Source organism: Sciurus carolinensis, chromosome 4 (genome assembly GCF_902686445.1).
Source record: "Sciurus carolinensis chromosome 4, mSciCar1.2, whole genome shotgun sequence".
In the NCBI taxonomy this organism is placed as follows: Eukaryota; Metazoa; Chordata; class Mammalia; order Rodentia; family Sciuridae; genus Sciurus; species Sciurus carolinensis.
Genome location: NC_062216.1, coordinates 45,837,176 through 45,863,425, shown reverse-complemented (window position 1 = coordinate 45,863,425; position 26,250 = coordinate 45,837,176). Strand labels below are relative to the sequence as shown.

Sequence of the window (26,250 nt, the reverse complement as noted above, 5' to 3'; positions counted from 1 at the left end):
CTATGCTGTTCTTTGATGTGTGATTTGTTTCATTATTGTGATTTCTCCAGGATTGCTTTTATTGTTCAGTATTGCTTTGACTATTCTGAGTATTCTTCCAAATTAATTTTAGATGTATTTTTTTCGAGTTCTGTGAAAAATGTTATTGGTACTTTGATGAGGATTGCATTGAACCTGCAGACTACTTTTGGAAATATAGCCATTTTGACAATTTTAATTCAAGAACATGTGAAGGTTTTCCATTCTCTGAGGTTTCTTCAATTTCATTTTTCTGTGTTTCATAATTTTCATTGTACAAGTCCCTTACCCCCTTGCTTTGCTGTTGTTTGTTTTCTTATTGTGGTTGTTTGTTTGTTGAGGTTACTGGGAATCTCCTGGTTTCCTTCTCAGTAGATTCATTATTAGAATATAGGAAAGCTATTTATTTTCATATGTTGATCTTATATCAATTTCTGAATTTATCAGCTCTATAAGTCTTCTAGTGGACTATTTTGAGGGGCCAGGGATTTCTAAGTATAGGATCATGTTGTCAGTGAACAGAAGTTATTTGACTTCTTCTTTACCTACTGGTATTCCTTTAACTGCCTTCTTTGGCCTGATTTCTCTGGCTAGAGTTTCAAAAACTGTATTGAATAGAGACAGTTGAAAGTGGACATTCTTGTCTTGTTCCTCATCTTAGAGGACATGCTTTCAGTGTTCTTCTGATCTTCTTGATGTTGGCCTTGGGTTTGCTACATAATGCCCTTTACACTTCAAGTGCTAGAAGGAAATACAGGGTCAGCACTCCAAGATATTTGCACTGGCACTGACTTATTCAATACTAGTTCTAAGGCTCAAGAAACTAGACCAAGAGTCAGTAAGTGGGATGGCCTCAAATTAAAAAGCTTCTCCACAGCAAAGGAAATAAGGACTTGAAGAATGACTCTATATAATGGAAGTTCTTTACCAGCTACTCTTCTCACAGGGGACTGATATCCAGAATATATACAAAACTGAAAACACCAAAAACTCAAACAATCCAAACAAATAATGGGCGAATGATCTAAACAGACATTTCTCAAAAGAAGAAATACACCTAAATAGCCAAAAATTATATGAAATAAAATATTCAACATTTAGAAATCAAGGAAATGCAAATCAAACTATACTGAAATTTTATCTCATGCTACTTAGAATGGCAGTCATCAAGAATACAAATAATAATAAAGGCTGGTAAGGACATGAGGAAAAACATACACATACTATCAGGCATTGCTGGTAGGGTTATAAATTAGCACAACCACTTTGGAAAGCAGTATGGAGGTAAAGACTAGGAGTGGAACAACCACGTGGCCCAGCTATCCCACTTCTTGATATTTATCTAAAAGAACCAAAATCACATATTTTAGTGATATATGCATATGAATGTTTATAGCAGTGCAATTCACAATAGCCAAGGTGATCATCAATATATGAATGGATAAAGAAAATGTGGTATATATTCACAATGGTACTTTACTCAGTCATAAAGACAAATGAAATTTTGTCATTTGTTGATGAATGAACGGAGCTGGAGAAGTACAGGAAGGAGATTGAGAAGAAGGGTGGAAGGGTGGGAAAAGGGAGGAACTGAAATGACACTGATTAAATTATGTTACGTACATGTATTAAAATATCATAATTAATTCCACTTTTATGTATAACCATAATGCTCCAATTAGGAAAACAATAACTAAATGGAAGGCCTGTAGTGTGAAGGAGGAAGGAAGGATGAGAAAGGGAATGTACTGTGGATTTCAACTGACCAATTTATTTCATATACATTTATGAATATGTCAAATGAAACCCATTATTATGTCTGACTATAATGCACTATTTCGAAAAAGTAAAGAAAAGAAAGGAAAGCAGGTAACCACTAAAGAAAATGAAGTGATTTCCCTAAACCTCTCCCTAATATATTCTGATTTCTTAGACATTAAAACAAATGTGATCAAGGATTCATGGGTATATACACATATTTATGTGTGTATGAGAACATATAGTAATCTTGAAAAATTTATAAAATGTATGTCATATTGATATAGTGGAATTATGATGCCATGTTTGAACTTACAAGGTGGGAGACTACAACAAAATATCAACATGTGTAAATATTAATAAAACTGTTACAGTGATTTAATGGGATGGTTTGTCTACCATGGAGAGTTTCAGAAGATGCCAAGTGATCAAATGATGGGACTACTGGAAAATGAACTCTAAAAACACATGGATAATTGAATTAAAAATTTGTCAGTTCCTTTGCTAACCTAAATGACTTCTCTTGGAATATCCTTTCAGCCAACAATCATCCAGCTGTTCATGTATGCCTCTAAGAATATTTTTTCCCACTTATTGATCCTAGCTTTCAATAAGGAAGTCTGCTCCTAAGCCAACATGATGAAGATTGAGGTCTACTTTTCCTTCTATTTGGTGCAGGGTCTCTGGTCTAATTCCTATGTCTCTGATCCATTTTGAGTTGAGTTTTGTGTAGGGTGAGAGATAGAGGTTTAATTTCATTTTACTTTTTATACGTTACCCTATGCACATGTATGATTACACGAATGGTGTGAATCTACATAGCGTACAACCATAGAAACAAAAAGTTGTACCCAATTTGTGTACGATGTTTCAAAATGCAGTCTGTAAAAATAAAATAAAATAAATAAATAAATAAAAATAAATAAGGAAAACAAAACAAAAAAAAAGAATCAATGACTGGCTCAGTGCATCAAAACTACATGACAATATATGAACAGTGAATTTCACTTTTATGCATATCTATAAAGCACCAATTAAAAAGAATTATAAATAAATAGAAGGAGGATTATTAGAGGAAGGGGAACAGGTAGAAGTAGGAGGAGAGGAAGAGAGGAAGTACTGGGGACTGTAGTGGAACAAATTATATTCTATGTATGAATGGTTATATCAAAATATGATGTATAAGTGTAAAGTACCAATAAAAACAAACCCCACCAAAAAGAATACTTTTCCCAATTTTTTCAATAAATTGATTATTTCAATTATTACATCTGGGTTTTAATAACTTCTCAGTCACAACATTCATGGCTTTGCTCTCCCCTTCTTTTTAATGGATTTCATTTTTATTTTTATCCTTTCTTTTTCTAGCTAGTTAACATATCTAATAGAATTATGTTGCAGAGGGATGTCAGAAACTGACTTGGTACTCTTATTAAAATAAATATTTTGTAATCATATCTTTTAGATTTTTCAAGTATAGAGTTAATATACTTAGAATGAGACTTGAACTTGGAAAATGATGTTGCCTCAGCAGAAAACCTAGATTTGATAGATCTTCAATGTTAGTTCATTAATACAAACCATTAATTTATTTAACCAATCATCCAAACAAAAAGAACAAAAGCAATGTAGTTGGGTTCTTCTGATCTTGGAAGAATGCAGTTTCAAAATCTTCCCCTTCAACCCCTTCCCATACTTATCAACTTTCATAACCAGGAAATTATACTTTATATCTATCCTAAGTCTTTCATCCTGAAGTATAAATTCATTTCCTTTTACTTGGTTCTCAGCAACTGGGTACCTCAATAAGCAGAATGATTTTAGTTTCCACAAATAAGAGACAGAAGTTAATAAGGTCATATCAACCATCAGATCAAGCACAGTTTTGGTCAAAATGATGGACTCCAAGTAGCATCATAAAGCAGGGTGGCAGCATGCCTTGCTGTGCTGAAAGTATAATATTTTGATAACAATAACATGCCCAGTTTGTTCAAATAAAAGATGTTAACAGCCACATATTTCCATGTATTGGATGGCAACAGTTATAATGAAAGTGAAATACATTTTGTGCAGATCAATAGTAATCCCCAAACAATTTACACATTTTTCTGCTTCTTGCTAAGTATGGCAACCAGTCTTTGGTATTTGCTGTCGAGATAGATACAAACATAATGTACTAGTGAAAACATGAAATTGATTTTTTTTTTTTACTGCTCTAATGTAAGAGGATTACAAATTATTTCACTTTTCAGGCATAGACAACTTAATCTGCAGTATTTTGGACTGCAATAATCTTTAACTACCTAAATAATTCTGAAATTCTCTGAACAACAATGAAAACTGCATTGGAATAGAGTGTTATCCTACAAAGATTATTTACATACAATCATCACAACTTCATGTACATGCAAACAACTTACTTCAAGTATATGCAAACAACTTGCAATGGTTGAAGGAAGGACAATTTTCCTTTTAATTATAAGAAGGTAAAATCATGATTTTGAAAAGAAATTTTAAAAAGTCACAAATGTAAAATGGTTTTTAAACCACAAAAAAAAAATAAAAACAAATACTAAGATTCTTATATAACAATCCCTTTTTATTCTCCCCAAGACTATGTTGGCATTCACATTTCGGCCAGCTGAGGTTCAAATTAGATAGCTCCATGGGTGACAGCAACCCTGAGGCCTATGAGAATCCTTAGGACACTGGAGATGGTTTCAATTATTTCCTATGGATGGCTGAGCCGGCCTCAGTATCAGCATGGGGCAAGGTATTGGGAATGTGAGGCATGCAGTCATGTAATTATGAAGTTAGGGTATTTTCCTAAGTAATTTAAATACATTTGAGAAGTTTACATGGCTGTTACCTGAAAACTCCAGTGTTCTGGTCCCTAGATAGATTCAAGGACTTCTAGAGTGAGAGAGCTATCCCATCTTTCAAGAACTTTTGACAGATGCTTTTCCTTGTTGTAGAAGAAATCAAATTATTTAAATTTCAAGATTCTGAGAAAAAGATTTCTTTTAAAATGTTTCTCTTTGTTAAGTAAGCTTTGAAAAAGTTGCTTTCAACACCTTTCAGTTTGGCTGATAATTAAGGTGGTATAAGGGCATTTTCAGATGTATAAACATTGCCCCAACTATGTGATAAATGAGTCATTAATACTGTTAATCAGGGAAAGAAGCAATGCTCAGAATGGTTACTATGGGAAAAAATTAGAAATATTTGTGCCAAAATATTATCAAATGAGAGGGGAAATTGAGTCAAATCTTGAATTAAGAAGTGGTTAAGAAGCATTACCTGAAAATCTCACAAGGAATACTTTGCCTACTAATCCTAAACTGTATCTCTAACCACCCACAGGCTCAACCTGCCTTGATCCATGGCCCTGAACACACATCCATCTCTTGGACATGGTTACATGCTTATTTTTTTTTCTAATCTAGGAAAAGTATTGGCTCCTATCTCTCTTTTCTTCTCCATTTTTAAGAATACTCTTTGAAATTTGTGGTTGTACTGGGAAACACAGAAGCAATGCTTAACTCATTTTTCTCCATGACCATATGCTCTTTTATCATGATCTGCACAGTTATGGATTTTCCTCTCTGAAAGTTTAGGCCACCTGCCCTCTCTGACTCTTTATATACACAATATGTGTGACGACTTACACTGGGCAAGATGTTGGACTTATTTTACCTTTTGAGATTCCAGTTCATGATAGAATTGGGTATTAGAAAAGTCAGAAATAAGTTCTTGCTAAATCAATGCCCATAAAAGTTTTTTTTTTTTTTTTTTTTTTTTTTAAGGTCCAACATAGGAATGTCAATGAAGTTACATAGTCTGCATTAGATACCTGCTTGAAGATGCAAAGTATAACTGTGGTCTTCAAGTGAAAGAACCGGAGGTCTCTAAGGATAGGTAAAATGATAAAAAAGTAAAGTAGAAGAATTTAAGGTTTTAGTTAAAAATATAAAATGAATTAAATTAGATTTTTCAAAAGCAGTTTTTTTTTTTTTTCCTGTTAAATAATGCTCACAGGTCTACATTTGATAAACTGAAACCAAACTCAGTAATAAGTTACACAATCATTTTGCTATTAAGTTGCTCATTTTCATAAAAATTCTTCAACATCTGGCTTATCTTGTATTTATCAAGTATGTGAGCTATATATCTACGTAAAATAATTCAGACATGTTTTATAATATGAATATCAGTTCAATGTGAAGTGTATCTAAATATAGACTCATTTCTAAGATTCTCAGTTATAGTATGGAATAATTAGTACTTACTGGTTAAATACTTTCTAGGTTTCTAATTAATCAGTGTTCTGGGCTATATTACAATTTAAGTTTTCCACTCTTAAATTTCAGGTAGTAAAGCCATATGTTTGTCATGACTAACCATATTGAATGTAGTCTTAAAATTTGATTCTTTTGGAAGTTTGAAGACACACTTGTAAAGACTTAAGATGAATAACTTAATTAAATCAATAAAGGCAATAGAGTGGATTGTCTTTGAACCCAAAGCAATAGGTGTAAAATCATAGTGGTACTTACCACAGTGAAATTCATAACTTTCAATATCCATATTGTCATGGCTAAGTTAACTATCATGGTAACCAACAGCAGAAGGACAAAGAAGTATAAGCACCTCTTTCGCCATCCATAAATTCCCACTGGGTAAAGTTGTGCATTTTCAGTTCTTGGCAAGTTATTCTGCTGTGTTGCTAATATGTATTGTTCTCGTGTCATCTGGAAAAAAAGAGAGAGAAGACATTAAAAAATCAAACCCATGATGGATAGTACCTAAGAATAATGGGCAATGATGCTCAAATAATTATATTGGAGTATTTTAAATGTTAAAACACCCTCAATCCTTATTATCTGTGTTGCCTATGAGAGCTCATTGATTAATTGTTCAATCAGCAAGATGTATGCTGTTTCCAGGCAGGTTCGCCCAACCCCCGTAGGAGGCTTTTTTTTCTCAGGGCTGTGAACTCTTATGTTCCTGTATCATAACCCAATATCTCTACCCACATCTAACCTACTCTTGGTTTAGGCTTTGTGTGTCCTTTTGAGTAGAGACCAAGAATATTTAGCAAAAATTTTCTGTATCTCTCCCTAAAAATGCAAGATATAAAGTGTTCATCACATATATTTCAACAAAAATATCAGAATATTTTTTAAAATATATGGAAAGTATATGTTTATACTTATTAGAGTTATAAAGATATAGCTCTCAAAAGTTTCATTCAGAACTATTGACTATTTTAGTTGTATTTCAAAGAACTAGAAGCAATGAACTCTAAAAGAACAAAATAGAATATACTATATATATACTCTATCATTCTGTTTTACAATAGAAGAATATACACAGAAATCAGTTTTGAAAAGGGGAAGATGACATTAATTAGATAATATATTCATTTAAGATTTGAAATTATTTCATAAAGCAAATGCATTGTCTTGTCCTATACAATTTATAAACATTGGTATGGTAAGTCAAAGAAAATGTGATGGTCATACAGTTTTCAGAAATACATATTTATTACCTGAAGGATAAATCTTTTTCATAATAAATAATTATATATAAGAAAACAATTGAGATTTTTAGGTTTTTCCCAGATTTTCTTTTGCATCTTAAAAATTAATACACCAACATAAAGAGTGAACAAATGACATAAAATAAAAATAACATTAAAAATAAGATTATCTTATAAGTAATGTAAAACATGAAATATAAAATATTTAATATAAAATTATTATATTATGATGTTTACTGACCCAATCCCACCCTAAATAAAATGTTGAACTATATAGATAAATTTAGAACAAGTTGATTTAAATTTTTCCTGTTTTTAATATTGGAGTTATTATTTCAAATTGCATTAATGCAATGTTAAATATTATGTTTCCAATATTTTATGACTGACACATACTATACTTCACATAATAAAAATAGTTTAATAAATTAAATCATGTTTTTAAATGGATTAGAAATGCTAGTGTTAGGGGTTAACAGTAAATTCTTTGATAATATAAAGAATTACCTCTTTATCACTATTATTAAACTAATAATTACAACTTCCTTGAAACTAGTCATAATACTTTAGTTTCTAATGAGATTCCACTTTGATGGAGATGGAAAATCCATTAACTGTTATATAACTTAAGTGTCATGACAGACGCCAACATGCCAAGGAAGTTAATTTGCCTGGGGAATCTGGTGGAGATTTTAGAGTTCTGACAGAAGCTATGATTACAAAGTAGAGAATACATTATAAAAAGATCCAAGGAACTTCAGGGACCCCCACATCTGGGGTTAGAACAGGGAAGAGCTGGAGGAGTGGGGAGAGGGATGTAGGAGGAGTGGAAGATGATGCAGAAGACAGAAGATGCCTGTTTGGGGAGTTGGAGATTCCCTTTGCAGAGCTGGTCTCTGAACACTGACAAGCCCAATGCCAAAACTCTATAGAGCATCACCACCCTTTAATCTAATATTAGAGCAAATTTATTTTTTTAGGTTAGTCTATTTCTATGCATTATATTTAGACATGAAGATGATATTAATATGCCTTAAAAATGAGAACTCAGTAAGTCTCTGAAATAAAGCACACACAATGACAAAGAAAATGATCCTCCAGGAATAAGATTGCCTACCTATATACATATATAATCAGAGATTCAGTAAACATATCTGCCTCTAACAATTTTTAAAATCAAAAAGAACAGATTATCAAGAAAACAAGAAAAAAATATGTTCTAGAATTAAGAATGTTTCTATCTTCTCAAGGAAGTCAGTAGCATTTTCTTAACTAAAGTTGTGCTTTAACAGTTTTACTTTTTAGCCCTTTTTCATCATAAAATACATCAGATTATTCAATCTGCAGAAAAAGATATTGAGGTTGGACTGTTCTTTAAAATGTTCCCTTTTTCTTATTAAAAAAAAAAAAAACACAAAAAATTGCATATATCTGAGTGTTTCTCAAATTCACACAACCTTGTAGTGGCTGTAATAGTGCAGTAGTAGTACCAGAAAAAGAAAAAGAACACACAAACCTAAATGACTCAGTTAACTATACTAAATATGAAATGTTTGCAATCTTTTCCTAAAATATGAAATGTGACTCATTTTTAAGCATTAATCACATTCTGAAATATCTTTTTTCCTTACACACTTGAAAATTCTATGAATAATACAGAAATACTGTTTTTCACCATTTATTGACATTCTAAAGGAATCCACCAAACATACATACAATTACAGAGCTATAGGTTGAGTATTCCTTATCCAAAATGCCTGGGACCAGAAATATTTTGGATTTGTTCAGATTTTGGAATATTTGCATATACATTATGAGATACATTGGCAATGAGACACAAGCCTAAACACAAAATTTGTTTCTGTTTCATATATTTTATAAACATATCCTGGAAGTAATCTTTTAATATTTTTAGAGTACCTATGTTTTGACTACAATCATCACATGGTAAGGTATGTGATTTTCCACTTTTGGTATCATGTTGGCATTTGAAAAGTATCAGATTTGGAGCATTAAGCATTTCAAATTTTTGAAATAGGAATATTTTACCTGTACTTATTTTCTCAGAAGGGCTAAGAAGATTTTCTTTTGAGAAAGAAAGATAATCACAATTTCCTGAAAGACAACATCATCATACCAAGTTGTTTCTATGGTTTATTCATTTCTACCTTTCTTTTAATATAAATCCAGGTCTCTCAAAATTCTTTCTTTGCAATTCTTTAGGTTTTCAAGGTTATACACACTTCTTCTGGCTACTTAAAGCAATTAGAACCTTCTTCATCTTTGTCTTGCTCTTCTATTTCATACTTTATTTCACATCTAAAAAGTATTCCTTAAATTAAATGCCTTTAAAACCTAGTTTTTGACAGTTAATACCAAGGAAGTACTTCCCCTTCTTTGATCAAGAAGGTTATCAACCTGGCTTACATTAGCTTAAATGTATGTACTTATATCCCCCTGAAATTCAGGGAAAAGCTGGTTTAAATTTGAACTTTGAACTTTCTCTACCAAACAGGATAAAATCTTAATAATGTGAATAAAATTTCCAGAATGATGTTATAGGTTATGTGAAAGATACAATAGTTCTTCAACTTTTTTCCCCAAAGGTATGAAATATCTGACTTCCAAATCCGGTTATTTTGTTCATTACATTTAATAACAAAGAGCAGAAGAATAGTATAACAGCATTTTCTTGAAAAAAAGGAAATGATCTGCAATGGCTTAAATATGACTCATCACTAATCATCTCTCCTGGGCAGATTCTGGTAAAGTCTACTGAGCTGGAGACAATGGAAGTTCACTGGAGTAGTGGACACCATTTGCTTCTCATTCCCTTACCTCACAGAAGAGAATAAATATCCAAAATTCTAAGATACAGGGAATATATTAATTATTCTAATGTAGCTACCATCACCATTATCTTGTTTTTGTATAGGTACTCAAGAGCTGGAAATCATAGTGGAATTGGACAGAAGTTAGTCTCCATTTAATAAAATATGTATGAAAAAACAGCCGTTTGCAGGGTAAGTTCAAGAACGTTTCACTCATGAATTTTACACAGGGAAAACACAATAAGCACTTAGGAAAATAAATTAAATAACAGCATATGAAATAGTAACATGATCTGAAGAGATAAAATAATTCTATATATTATATATGCAATATGATATTAGTGATAGATGCTATGAAGATTATAATCATCATATAATGAGAGACTTTAAAGATTGCATAAAGAGAAAGCTTCTCAAAGGAATTGACACATGAGATTAAAATAATGAAAGTCTTGCAAGAGAGGTAAAAGGTCTATGAACAGTTGAATCCTAACTAGTGTGCTAACACAAAGTAAAAATTAAGGAAGTGGAGACTATGATTGTAGACAATTTGGGAAGATGAAGAACAATACATGAAATGACAGGTGAGATTATGGAGTCAGATAATGAAGTATTAAATCAGAGACCAGGACAAGTCTACAGGAAGGACACAAGGTAGAGAAAAGAAAAGATATGTGGAAACTTTAAATAGAAGCAATACTTGAGGTGATAAAGCTGAGATGATGACAGATCAGTCAGGCAGCTGAGTTACATGGAATGGAGATAATATAGACAGGTTGTAATTATAAGAATCCAATGAGAATAATCCTTGATCTTAGTCACTACTGTTCTGACAGGGAGGATTCACATCAGCATATGCACAACTGATAATAGTGGCGCTGTGACTGGAGTTTGCAGTGCCTGGTTTAGGCGCACGTTGTCCTGAGACACTCCTCAGCACGCTTCCTCAGGGGCTCATTACCTCAAACTTGTTCCATTTGGAGTTCAGTGTCAGAAATGTAGAATATCCATAGGTGTTAGTACATTCTTCTCCTCTTCTATCCCAATAGCCTCTCCACTTTCTCAGTGAACTCTGATTATTTATTTTCTAAAAATGGAAGTGGAGGAAGGACGACAGGAATGAGTGCTATCAGATGTGACATTTTTCTAGACAGATAGGAAAAGATTAGGCCCCATTAATATCTGTGAGACTAGAGGAAGAAGAGGTTAAAAGAAGTTTACAATGCCAAAGACAATTGTTTTAAATTATTACAGGCTATATTATACGAAGGGTAGAAATAAAAGCTGTTGATGATCAGCCCTTTTTTATTTTCTGCAAGGGAGAAATTTTGTCTAAAGGAATGATCGAATGACCCTGCCAAAGTGTGTGCCACAGTTTTGTATCTTCATGACCCTATCAGAGAGGGGCTTGGAAAATTTAAAATTGACAGTAATATCTGAGAAGTTTACAGGAGAGTAGGGACATAACTTTATAAGATCTGGACTTCATAAAGTCAAGAAAAGAAACTTTCATCTAGCTTTACATAAAAGCTAGTTAAAGTTCAATAATTGAGAACCTATTATCTCTAGTCCACATTTGAATGTTAAATTGTCCAACTGATGATAAAACTGAAAACAGAACCTAATTTGATATTGGAAGTGATATAATTGATGTAACTGTTTTTCTAAACATCACATTTAATAACTGTATTCTAATACATCAACCCTGGATATAATGCCAAGATGTAAGCACAGAGGCTGGAAGGAAACAGCAAATCATTTGTTTATCTACAACAGTGATTTGATTCCTTAAAATTAAAATATAAATTGAGCATGTAATTTCTGCTCAGACCTGTACTCCCTGTGATAGGAAATCTGAGTATAAGAGGGAAGGATGTGTCTGTCTCCTGGACAGTAAGCCGAGCAATTTGGGAAATCGTTTTTAATTTCAGATTATGGAACTAGCATTTGGCACACTGAAGTAGCAATATGCAACATCTTTGTGAACATAAAAATTTTATCTCAGTTCCAAGACCTCTGACATTCCTTGCTGGCAGCACGTTTTCCAGAAGCGATACATCATGCTGGCGTCACTGTCCACTGAGTGCTGATCATGTTAGATTTAACACTGTAATTGTCTGCTGCTGGTTCAGACAAGGAATGGAACATCAGGGACTAAGTGCAGTTTCTTGTTTATATGCCATTTCAGTTCAGCCTGGCCACTCTGTGGTGTACCCTGGGACAAATCACTGAGCCTCCCTCTGCCCCACTTTCCTCAACTCTCAAATGAGATTGCATTGACTTATGTAATGGCAATGTGGGAGTCAGAAGGTAGGATATTAAAGTGCCATTTTCACTCTAAATAGTAAAAATATTCATTTTTAAAGTTTATCTTCCATCCCTTAGGTCACGGTCCCTTTCTTGAGTGCTGTATTTTTACTGGAATTAATTTTTAAAGATATGAGTGAAATACAATTTGAAAAACAAGATGCTTGAAGTATCCAAATAATATGGTGTGAACTTTATACACCAGAAAGGCATTTTGTTTGCTGTTCCAAGAAAATGAGTCTCTAAACAGCTACTAATGTTGAAAGAGATTGAAAACAATACAGTAAAGTCTACTTACTACGGTGATTTAAAGTTCTCCCTATCTATGATACTTAATTCGTAAAAGCACATTTCAACATAATGGTAGTCAAAATTTGCTCTTTAAGAAAAACGTCCACTTGGAATGTATTTTTTTTTCCAGTTGGTTTATGGAAAATGCTATAGTCGGGTTTTATAGCATGAACAAAAAGCATCCTAGCAACAGAATTTCAAGAATGATAAAAGATATCAGAGTCAAATGGGCCGCCTCTTGAGATAGGAAGCAGAAGATTCTAGCCAAGCCTGACAGAAAAGAGAAGGCTGAATAGGCATTAAAAGGGACACACAGCCCCAGAGGAATGAAAGTTTTATTCAAATGTGGACATTTAAGAAGTGAATTTTCAGTAACCCAGTAGTCACTCATTGGTTATTTTACATACCTCATGTGCCCTAAAATTAAGCACATTTATATGGGAAATACTCAATATTTAATTAGATAAAAACTTCATCATGGTTTTGACATTTATTTAGGTAAGAACTTAGATTTTGGCTCCTAACATGGAAGGAACTCAATTCTTAGATTTCTTGGTGTGATATTAATAGAAAAACTCAGTCATTGGAGCAATTCTAAAGGTGGCTAAGTTTTACCTACTCAGAGGTTATCAGTACTGAGAGATAAAACAACAAAGACAGTCTTGGGCACCATTTGCACTAAGATTGTAAGCATGAGATGCCCTTGGCAAGCACCACTTCACATGCACAGCAGGGGGGAAGGAAAAAATCTTTAAAGAAAAACAAATTTGCCAGAAACCCAGCAGGAGAGTTCAACCTTACAAGCAGAAAACCCACAGTATTTAAAACACTAAGGATCAACAGGAAAACATGTTTGAAGAACAATAGTAAGAAAGAGAGATCCTCAGAAGTGGTAAGGGATATTGGCCCTTAGTCTAACACCAAGCCAAAAGACTTAATGAAAACAAGGATGATACCCTATGGCCTCCATAATCCTGGTAATTAATAGGAAAAGCACCCTCGGCTATGAAAAATCTTCCACAATGATTACAAAATACTCTATTGAAACTCATATTTTTCCACTTTGACAACTTTACATTTTGCCAAATTAATTTACATTATTAAGGTGTCATCAAAAGTTTGATGTCAAATTCTCTATGTAATGTACTCATGGGCAATTTTTTGTATTTTAGATGATCCCAATTTTGAAGAGGAAAAAAGAGGAGATTCATAACGAATATGTTTTAATTTAACATGTACTTTACATGAATTTAGCAGAGAGGAACATGTAGCAATCAACAAAATTTAGCCAACACGAGTTTTTATTCATAGCATTAATAAATGTTGGCTGTCTAGATGAAGAAAAAGCAGTTGACCAATAGTTAGACTAATGCTCTTGATTTGTTTAGATTTTAAATTTTTAAAAAGAAAAATTGAAAATAAGTCTCACTTGTGATGTAACACATTAGAGGCAGAAAGGAATGGGGAACAGTTTAGCATTTGGTGGCATTTAGAAAGGAATAAAAACCTGAGTAGTCATCAGGAAGGGACGCCAGCGCAGGGGCATCTCTCCGTCAGTGCTGATCAGATGGAGATGATCCTCCATCAGTGAGGATCAGATCTGATCCTCCTGGGATGCTCCCCATTGAGTCTTTGTTGGGATGTTGCAGGAGAACATGACCTGGAGACAGGTGAATACTCCACCCACCAGTCCTTACACTAACCCAAGCCAGATACACCTGTATCATGAGTAAAATCTATCTTCACATCAAAGGTGGAAAAGGACAAGAGAAAGGAACTCTGCCACCTTCTCCTTTTGTTCTACAGGCCACAATCAGCCTCCTTTCAGTGTCACTGTTAAGAAATTCTGAAATATCAACTGACTGTTCTTGTTAGTGGAGATGGTTTTTGGAGAATATAAAGGTTGTACTCTTCTCTGTTGCTTTATGCTTGTTTCTTGTCTTAGCTCACAATAAATTACAAACTCCTTCAGATATAGTCCTCATAACCACCTTAACACCAAACACAGTTAAGTGCACCATAAATCACCAATAGATATTGAAACCCACTTTTATGGATTTTCTTCTCCCTGTCAGACATTTTCCTGATGGCCTTATGGGAGAATTTTACTGAAATTGAATAGGTTTTCATTATGACTTAAAAAAGGGGACACTTTGGATGTGATTATAGTTCATTATTATTGCATCCCTAGGTTTCATTGTATAATCTAATAAATAATTGTTGACTAGATGGATGGATGGATGAGTGTGCAGAAAGAATATCAGGCAATTGGAATCATTTAAGGGCATAATGATAAGGAATGGGAGGGATTGTATTTGGCTCAAAATAATATTGTGCAATCAAACATATTTTTTTCATTTGTAGATTGGAAAAACTCTAGCTATTTTGTGTTGTTTATTAGGATAGATGATATTGTAGGGTTGGTGGAGGGGTTTTTTTTTGAGATAATAATCTTTGAAACATATCTGTAATTCTATCTTCAATTGTAAGCCCCAGTTCTGAGAACTGCAAATTAGGAACCTTCTGAATCACATTAAATATATAAAACTGAGCTATTCATTCATGGTGTCACAGGTTCTGTTTACAGTGGTACAGTATTTAGTCATTGTAGCAAAAAAATCTATAATTTTAATGATGCTTAGAACCTATATCCATTGGGAGGCACACAGCTCCATCATTCCTTATTTCTCACTCTTTGCACATGCATCTATTCTTATCAGTTCTCATTGTTAGCATTCTGTTTTAGGATTTATCATGTCATAAGAAGATGATTTTACTGGTTTCAGATTCCAGCCTTGCATCTTAGTGCTTTTGCTTACCTTTAAGAAACATCTCAAGGCATATATATCATGCTTATTCATATGTTAAAAGTTAGTGTTTTCTACTAACAAGGCCCTATTCTAGAAGATATGTAAGGACACAGTGAACAAGAAAAATAAATACAATATGTGGTAATCAGGTGGTGAGGAGGAGCTAAATAATGCAAAGGAAGGAGAATAATGAAAGTATGTGTTGCAATTTAGGTAGGGCACCTCCTTAAAAACTCAGCAAAAACAAAGTTTTGATTAATGTCCAGGAGGACATGAGGGAGGGAGCTGGGCATCCATCCAGGTAAGAGCATTTCAGAGAGCGAGGAAAGTACTTCACTTTCATGTTCTGAATATAATTGGGAGGCAGGTGTGATTGGAGCAGAGAGATCCTATGTGAACGTGAGATCAGAGAAGTGAGCAGACACAGGATGCCATGAGACACTGGAAAGTTTGTTCTGTACTCAATATCATTTTTTTTTTTAGCCATGCCTTCAACAACTTCCTCATATTAAATTGTGAAGACTTTTCTATCTCCTATTTCTCTCTGCTTGCTTCATATTTTCTTTATAGTAGTAGCATTAAGTTCAATATTTATTTATTTATTTTCTGTCACTTCCTTTAGAATAGAAACCATATGAGGACAGGGACTTCAAGTAAATTACTGTTGTAACTCCTTCAAGTAGAACAAGTAGGTACTCAACACTTGTTGGAAAAACAAATATTTCATAGACCCTCTTCATCCAATGATGTTATGATACATTCAGCAGATGTTCAGTAAGATCACTTTCAATGAATTTGTCATTTCTCCTTTGTTTCCAAGGTGTACCTCTTTCAATAAGAGCATAACAAATGATGCTCAGAGGATAGGATTCAGGAAGACTCAAATTCCAGCATTCTTTATCCAATACTATTTATGGCGACGTATATTTGTTATTTCTATTTTGTTTCTTTATCTAAGGCTAATTTCACTCATATTTTTGTGAAGATTAAGTAAAATAATTTATAACAACTTATCTAAAATAAAACCACTGATTCATAGAGGCTTTTCTTTGCCATTCAATCATGTCTGTGAGCTTATTTTCTATTAAAAATCATACAATATTTAGAATTTCTGAAGAAAATTGGTAGTTTTGCTATGACTTACTTTTAACCATTTAAGTCAGGGAATAAAGTGCTAAAAAAATGTATATCCACATAATTTGGAAATCTAACTGTTCAATTGTTTGTTCATTAAAAAAATTAAAATATACAATTTAAACAACTTAGGAACCTCTTACAGAACCCCCTACCGACTCAGATCTGCCTCTTTAGTATTTCCATGACCTTTTAAAGGGTTTTATTTTGATTTATTAGTGGAAAGGAATTTATTTTAATTTATTAGTGGAATGGAAAGGAATTTTTAATTGGTTAATATGTTTAAAAGGCATAGAAGTGGTAAGAATTGATTAAAACTGATTCCTATAAAAAATAAGAAAACTTTACAGATATTATAGAAAGGAAACTAATTTAAATAATTCTCAGTGAGAATGATTGTTACCTTCATGAGTATAAAAATGGGGTTTGGAAGATTACTTATTGCATTAATTATGCTGTAATCAAACCAAGAAATCACTGTTTCTATGATCACTGGTGAATTGGGATGGGGAAATTGGATGGTTGCACATAGCTTGCTGTGGCATTTCCATCTGGTCATCCTGCTGCTACTCTGGGTGGGGACCAAAGCAATTTCTCCAAAGATTTTTTTTCATAGAGTCTCAATGTGTAGGTTGTTTTCTGATTATATTTTATAAAATGATGTAATTTTTAATATGTAATTTTACAATATAACATATGTAATTATTTTCAAAAGTGCATTTTTTTAGAGACCTAGAGATCTATATTCCATACTATAAGACTTAACTCTGTATTCTATAGACCTAATGATTACAAATTTACTCATTGCCGTTAACTGGTTCAGAAGTACCGATCATCAATTAAGAAAGAGCAAAAATATTGAGAGTTTGATTAAATTCATGTGCTTAAAGCAGAATTGTTTAAAACCTTGTCAATCATTGTTCTGAGAATCACTGGAAATATAAACAGCCTATAATTTGATATTTATATTTATTTATGTAATATTTATTATACATACTATTTTTTTAAAAGCAGATTGGAATAAATAGGAAAAGAAAATAAAATAAAAACCACCTCATTGTTTAAAACAGAAAACAAATTCAAGAGTGGGAAATTCCACCTATTTTTATGTGAAACATTTTATTGATTGAATGAAACAAAAAGCACTAATTCAGTAGATTATTTCTGTCATATAGTATTGAAGTGAAAAATGCATAAGTACAATGTTCTGGTACCATGTATAGCAGTTTTCGTTTTTATGGTTCTTTACTTCTGCCTGACAGATATGTTCATGCTAAGCTTGTTTTTTATAGTCCTAAACAAAAATCTACACGTTCCTATTTAATCTGAACAAGAAGCATGATAAAGAAATTTATTTTTACTTATACCTACTCAAATAATTTTCTGTAACAAAGTGAAAATATTAACACTAAATAGTCCATGTTAACACCAAACAGTCCTTCATTCAAGGGAAAGGAAGACACTTAACAATGATGATAATATTAATCCTAGTAACAGGAGATTACCATGTACTGGATGTTAATGCACCAGAAGTGTTAACTCATCTACTCCCAACCCATAAGATAAGGAAATTGAGACCTGGAGAGGTTAAGGAATTTCTTCAACAACTAACAGGGGCAGAACCCAGTCTAAAAAAGTGTTCCTGAACTCAACATTCTTAGCCAGACCTGATGCAGCCCACTGGGAAAACACTAAGGGAACACTTTGCCTAGATTGTTTTCTTTATTCATCAACAACACTCAATAAAAGCCAGTATCACAAAGCACTTCTGGTGATTAACAATCTGTAGTTTCAAAAACATGAACACACTCAGTTCCACAGATGAATAAAATGCTGATTTTTTTTATTCAAGTCTGGATGTTGATGTGAAAGTTACTGTTGTTTTGTTTCCTTAACTATACCACACTATGTCCCCAACAAATAACTTACTAAATACTATGGGGAAAACATTTTAAGCACAACTATACATACTATATTGTCTCTAATTTTCAGAAATTACAGATCTATTATCCATAAATAAATATGCAAATGAATGTAATTTATGCTACCTCAAGTGAGATTATACTACTAGTTTACAGAAATTAATTTAAGTAACAAGTGTAATCGTTCCAGATAGTGAATAAGCATGACATAAAACAGCTTTTGATTCACATAAAGAGGTATCTCTTTCCTTTTATATGTGCTTCCAAGCTTTCATTGCATTTCACAAAGTAATTCTTTTTATGTTTATAAGCACATTACTAATTTCTTCTTCCTTCCCCATCCCACACGAAAACTGAAATTTATTAGAAAAGCTCCCAGCCAAACAGCATTGTCCTAGTTGGAATGTAATTATTTTATTTCCATTTTACATATCTTTCCTGTTACTTTATGGCAGCTGAGACTGGTTTCCAATTAACTGCATTGGTCTCATATTTCATTTAAAATACATTTATTTAAGTATAGGCAGTAGGTTAATTTAATGAAAAATGTTTAGTCAAATGCACTAGTGACCATATATGAACATGGGGAAAAAATTCATGAAGTTTATAGAAACTGACTAATGTTTAGGAAACACCATAAGGAAGAAATAGAAGTTTTCTGACTGTGTTGCCTGAAAATTAAATGGCAAATCTGAAAGGGTGAATTCCCTGGGCTCCAAAAGGAAGTCAGGCACTGGATACTGGTAAGGAAATTGGTACAGAGGATAATGGGTACACTTTAGGGAGCACTAGGAGATGCTTGGTTATTGAACCTCCAGGGAATTGTGGATCCCACAGCAGCATGCTGTCCAAGCACTTCAGTTGAACTCTCTACACCATAGATACTCTAGGAATCCCATGGAGAAATGGATTGCTCTCTAGGTTGATAATCAGATGACTTTGAAAGAAGCATTTGATGCAGACCTCATATAACTTTTAAGATTCTAGTAAATAAAAGATAAGCCAGGATGGTGACATTTCAGGCAAAGAAGCAACAAAGTAAACAGGAATGTGAAACATATAAAGTGAATTTGAAGAAAATTTGAGCAACATAGACATATAAAAATAAATTGAGAATGAACATGTCAAAATATGCAAAGAAATGAAAATAAGTAAAACATTTTAATATAAAAGAGAGTGGTTGGCAAAAAAAAGTGTATAGTTTGTGGTTATATTTACAGAAAAAATATTTAGAAAGCATATAATACAGTTGTGCCTTATTAGCTCACTGAATTATTTCCCCTGTATTGAAGTAAAAAATTTTCTGCTTCAAAATGGAAATAAATATTCACAGATAAAGAATGGCAAAGAAACTATTTTCAAAAAATAAAATCAATGTTTACCAGATATTAAGATGTGTTATAAATCTGTATTTATAAAAGGTGTTGCTCATTCAGGGTAGATTAAACAGACCACTGGATTCTAATAGAGATTTCAGGAAGAAACTCATTATCTATGGTTAATTTCAGGTGATTGAAAATATTAAGTGTTGGTGATAAATACAGTAAAACCAGGATTTTCAAACACTGCTTACGGCAACATGAATTGGAACCAGAAATATTTTAGGGAGAAATTATGAAAATATCTTTTGGGCTGAAAATAGGTATACCTGTATCCCCAAATGTCCCCATACACATTACATAAATCTCAACACATAAAGAAGAAACATGTTCACTAATGTTTTTGTAATAGTAAAATATCAAGAAAATATAAATTTTCATTAATAAAAAAGCATACATAAATTTTATAATAATTCATTACAATTAAAGTGAATTGAACTAGATTTGCATGTATTAAATCCACAGAGCTAAAAACAATGTTAAAAGACAAAACAAGCAATACCCTACCCATATGTACATTTACTAGTATGTATGTATAGATAAATAGACATGTGTGTAATATACACATACAAACACATTAGTTATTCTAACATATGTAAACTCTGCAACATAAATGCCTTCCAAGGCAAATAAATGTAATTCAGGTCAGTGATTCCTCTGTGTATGTGACCTTGACATTTGTGCTCAAGTTACCTTTCCTATGAGACAAGAGAAATGAAAATCTGCCCACTGATTGTTGTGAACTATCTATGTATGTACATAAATTGCAAGTGTATAGAAAACAGAAAGTAAAAACAGAATCTGAGAAAAAATGGTGAGAGGTTAATATAGTTTATCATTGCTCCATGGAGAAATTCTCTCCCAAACTCGGTCTTGTAAAGGAAAAGAATCAAAATTTGGAATTGAGCCAAGAAGATGGGGGAGAACTCAGGTTCTCAATAACAAGGGGAGCTATGTAGTATAATAGAGGAATATGTATAAAGGCATGAGTTATGGATATGCTGGCTATGTTACTGTTGAATGAAACATTTTTATTTTCCTTCATACTAAAAACTGGCAAAAATGGACTTGAATGAAATTTTTCTAAGAACTAATTTTATATCCCTGATGCATGGATTCCAGCAGACAGACTCCTGGGAAGAGTAACCTGGAGACACTTGCTTAAAGCCAAAGGCATTCTTTCATGCACCTGCTCTCTGCAATCGTTTTAATTTAACAGATTACAGAGCAATAGGACACAGATCAGTGCAACTTCCCTGGATAGAATCCAATTATCAGTGGAAGAAGCATTGTGTTTTAATCATGAGCAGATGCACACACTAAGAGTGTGGCGGCTGCTCCACATGATTCATCCTTCCCTACTTTTAAGTTTAGTAATACAAACAAGAGAGCAGGCAGTCTTTTCATTGTGAGATGTGAAGGATGGAAAATGATGAATCATTTATGCTCACTTGACTATCCATAGGACATTCATTTAAAGAGTCATCACCAAAGCACACACCATGAAACTAAGTAACAAGGATTCACATAATTTGGACTTATTATATTAAAAATATCTTCAGTAAAGATAAATAAGGTTTCAAATCTAAACTGTACATTTATATCATCACTAAGATTTTCTAATTGCCAAAAGACATTAAATAAGAACTGAATTACTAAGCCATTATTAAATATCTATATGCCATCTATAAAAAGTGCAATTGAGAAATATTCACTCATTAAACAAAAACCCACTATATGGATTTATTAGGCACATGACAACTATAAGCAAATGTACTAAAATCAGTTATTATTTTTCTGTTGTACAATATAAATGTCATACATATTTCAATATGTATCCAACCTTACTTCAATGTTATCAAATTAATTCCCAAAGTGATTGTTTTCTGTATATTAAGATAAGAAATAAAAGAAACATATCATTCTCAACAATCAATTGGAAAGATATTCAACATGCACATTTCTAATCTGCTCCCAATAAAGTAATGTATATAAGACTTTATGTGAATTTCATAAATCCAGTAATGTTCTGGATTTATAATCAAATAGGCCATGCTTTACTGATTGATCATTTTTTATTCACCTTTTTATTTCCAAGGCTGAATGGTGCCTGGACTATGTAAATATTTAATTAACTAATTATTGAATAAATAAGGAAGTGAATTAAAGAGTCTAATACTTTTAAATGTTCTGTTTCTGGTTTCAGCAGAATGACTTTGACATGCTCTTTAATTAGGTGGACTGCACAGAGGATAAGTGGGGGTCAAGAAACTTTAACACACTTTCACCTTCCTTGTGTATTTTCCTTTACTTAAACCCCACTTTGATGAACATCCATATCCTTTATATCAAATTTGAATGAGAGTCAAGGGGGTGAATAATATACACTTTAGAAACATGCAGATTTTAGTAATAAAGAAATGGAAAAGGGCTGAAGAAAAATAAATCTAAGTTATGGCCAGCGAGTGACTCCACTAGGCATCAAGACCTGCCAAGTCATGGCTTTCTGTGGCTTCCTCGCGGTTCACACCATGCCTCCTCATCCCTGCCTGAGAAGATAAGGGGGTTATTCTTGTGCTTACCTGTTACCTGCAGACTGCTCTGCCCCAGAGCAAGGCCTCGCCCCTGCCTTTCTACTTTGCTAGTTATGGGGGCTGCTCTCTTAGTCCAGGCTCTGGCTGCAGTGCAGTCTTCCAGTTTCTCTAGCTACAGGACTAGGTAACCTATCAGAGTTTTCTTTTAGAATTTCAGTGCCACAGAGATTATATATATCATTGCTTCACTCAAAGGTAGTTTGGGAGACTCACGAAAACTGAACATAATTTGTTAAGATTAATATGTATAAGTCCTAAAATGACTGATGAATTTCCAGTAGACACTCAGTTTAGACAATTTGATAATGAATAAGAAGGTAGATAACTTTGAACTTAGTGAGTTTCTTCAAAATAATTCATGAATAAGGGTGAACAAAACTTGAATTCATTAGTCCATGAAAGAAAATAATATCCTGGTTTATTAGGGTCTAGCATAGTTATGAACACTTTGTCTCTCTAAATACAAATTGGGTATGTGAAACTTACCCTTACTAAATATCTGACTTGTGAATTTATCACTACATAATTAATTTCAATTAATGAAATCTGTGACTTTTTTAGGGAAGGGTATGGATCACTCTTTTCTCCCTCTACCATTTATTTTAGGATCTAGAAAAGATACATTTTCCATATTTTGAAAGAAGTTATCTAGATTTAATTTACACAATTAAATGATCTTTGCCTTTATTCCTTCTAGCAATATCATTATGTACACATAGCAAGCTTACAGCAAAGGCTTAAATAATTAATTTTGGTTTCCTTCCCATTACCAGAAAGTATTTAGAACTTAAGCCAGCTGATCATTTTTTATTTATACTCTATTAGCTAAAATGTCAACAACCAATGTTACCAAAGTCCTTACAAGTATGGAATACTTTATTAAATGAGACCCCTATCAAGATACAAAAGAACAAATGTGTTTAAAAGTTTAACTATTTAGAAAATGCAAAGTGTAATGGCACATGCCTGTAAATTCAAAGATACATGTAACATCTTATCAGGAACACATGTTCTCATTCTTTACAACTCCATTCTAAACCAAGGACTCACATTCTATACTTTTAGTACTCTCTCTATCAAGACTTGTATCTTGTACTTTTTATCCTGAATCAACTGAAGTAGTATTAGTCCTTTGAATTTGGCAGATACTTAAATAACACATGAATTCTTTGCATTATTAAAGCTAATGAAACTTTCGGGACATTACATGAAGTATGGTAGTATTAGAAATACAGGTTTGGGAAACAATGGATTTCTGAAAACTACTAGTTTACTACCTCCAAGTCCTATGTCTTTGATTTTGTTAAATTGTCCCACTATTTTCTGCTTCTGAAACTGTTTGATTAATGAGGTTCTGGGCTTGGACAGGTAGTAGACATAGGCATTGGCACATGATACCACAATAAGCACATGGGTTTTATATGCCATAGGCCCCATGATATCTTTCTCTTGGTTTTCGTCTTATATATCTAGATTGGGTGTGGTTCTGTATTTAGTTAAACAGAATTTTAAAAAATTCTTGTTAGTTTCCTGAGTTTAATCAGATGGTATATGTGCCAGAGAGTGCCGTGGCTTAATATTAGTAGTTTTTTGTTCTGTTGAGTACTCTAGTTGTCTGCTGACATGATTTAAAGAGCAGTTAACTATGAGTGGTTTTGAAGCACTGCAGGTCTATTTGGTTGAAGGTTTATTCATGCATAGCCTGTTTTACTGCTACCCAACATGAAGTAAGTATGAAGAAAGGTCCTAGAGAAAGATTGACCTAATAAAAAATCACAAATACAGAACACTCAGTTAAGGTACAGAGTGGAACAGAACAGCAGCCCAGTAGTGAAATGGGCAAACATTAGGGAAAGAATACATAGGGCAATTATTTTTGAAAATAGAAATGTTATCTCATCCATGAAAATAATTTTGAATTGCAATACATTATAAAATTAAGTGTTAATTTGTACTATGACTTTTCACTTATTGAAATGAGTTTTTAGAAAACCATTTTGGAAGTTAAGAAAATAGTACTTTAAATGGAGTGGTTCTAATAATAGAAACACTAAAAGTTAAAGTAGAAATTAGAGACTTTAAGCCTCTCAGCATATTAAAATCATTCTTATGATTATTATCTGAAGAAAAACGTTAAGGAAAAAATGAAGGATATCAGGATAAGCAAATAAATAAATGATAGTAGAAATAAAACTATACTCATACAGAGAAAAAGTCAAATAGTAAAACCTGATATCTTAGAAATTAATTTCAAGTGAAATAAAATAATAGGAATTTTTTAAAGTTTGGGAAAATTGTCTTGGTAAGCAATTATCTTTCTATGGTTCCTTAATTTCTAAGAAACAATGCTTTAAACATCTGTAGGAGCTGTTTAGTACAGGGATGGCAAATAGATTACATCACATGGGTCTTTTCTGATCAATTTGTAGTAGCTGCCTGGAGAGATGGATGGAGAAAAGTTCTTCTGGGCTCCAGGGGAAGGAGTGCCATGATTGATTAGGGTACCAGAGGCTGACTCATTCACACACAATTTTCCCACATTCATGATCCTTTCTCCTTTTCAAAGAAGTAAATTTCACATCACCACTGTCATTTCAACAGAAATCACCTTTCTTGAGAACTATATGGACCATACCATACTGATATACATACACTAATGATAGAATTCCAAGTCTAGGCAATATGTTTTCTATATATTTGTTACTCAGTATTTCTTTCAGAGTGCTCATTGTGTGTTATTCACAACTATCTCAAAGTCTAAGTCCATTAAAAACTTCCAAAGCCTGTAGCATGAGGCAACAGACTTGTGGAAATGACTTTATGTGAACCACCCTAGTTTATTTGGGGACAAAATTGAGTCACTCAGGTTTTGCAAAATGCTGTTTCAGAATCCAGGTAACTGCTCTAAGTTACTATTTGTCCTTAAAGACAAAAGATGAAAAGGTGGGTCCATTCCAAATTTTCAAAATGCAGTCTATAAAAAAGAAAAAAAGAAGAAAAAAAAAGAAAAAGCAACAATTCCTTGGACTTAATAGGTACTTAATAAATATCTTCTTGTTCAACTATAAAACAAAAAAAAAAGAGAGACAAAAGCTGAAGCATTCCCCACACTCTCCAAGCAATATATTACACCAGAGTACTCTGGAAAGGGTTGAGGATACTATGATAGAGAAAACACATAAAATGAAATTTGTGAATGAAAAGCAGAACTGGGATATAGTTCATCCAAAGAATCATTTCATTAATTTACTTTTCATATACATAATCACAAAAAAATGTGTATATAGAAATACACACTCATCTATGTCTATAAAATAATGTGTAATCTTACATTTTAAAAGGCCCAGAATTCAGAGAAAACGCTCCTCAAACTCATCACACTTTTTAAAAAGACATGAAATTTTTTCCACTTAATTTAAATATACATTTTGGGGAAGAAAATGTTTATTGTTTATCAATAATCATGCCTATCCTCTCTCTACATTCAACTATCTTCTCCAAATCATGTAGCTCTCTTTTTGAAATAATTTATCAACTAACAAATAATTTAGCTCCTATTTCATTTGGTCTTGTTTTTCTTTTCTCTTTAAACTCTCTTATTTTTCAATTTTAAGGGAAGCAATTATGAAAAATGTTCTGCACCATAGCAAGGTATTAAATATAG

The 26,250-nt window shown here is 32.8% G+C and overlaps 1 protein-coding gene across 1 annotated transcript in view; it reads right to left on the bottom strand.

Annotated features, from left to right (window-relative positions):
• The window catches only part of Sgcz (sarcoglycan zeta), a 1,063,315-nt gene that overhangs the window by 441,176 nt on the left and 595,889 nt on the right, over positions 1-26,250 (bottom strand). The window contains exon 2 of the mRNA XM_047550434.1: positions 6,333-6,527. Coding sequence (XP_047406390.1) covers positions 6,333-6,527 — 195 coding nt within the window. The remainder of the gene's footprint in view (positions 1-6,332; positions 6,528-26,250) is intronic.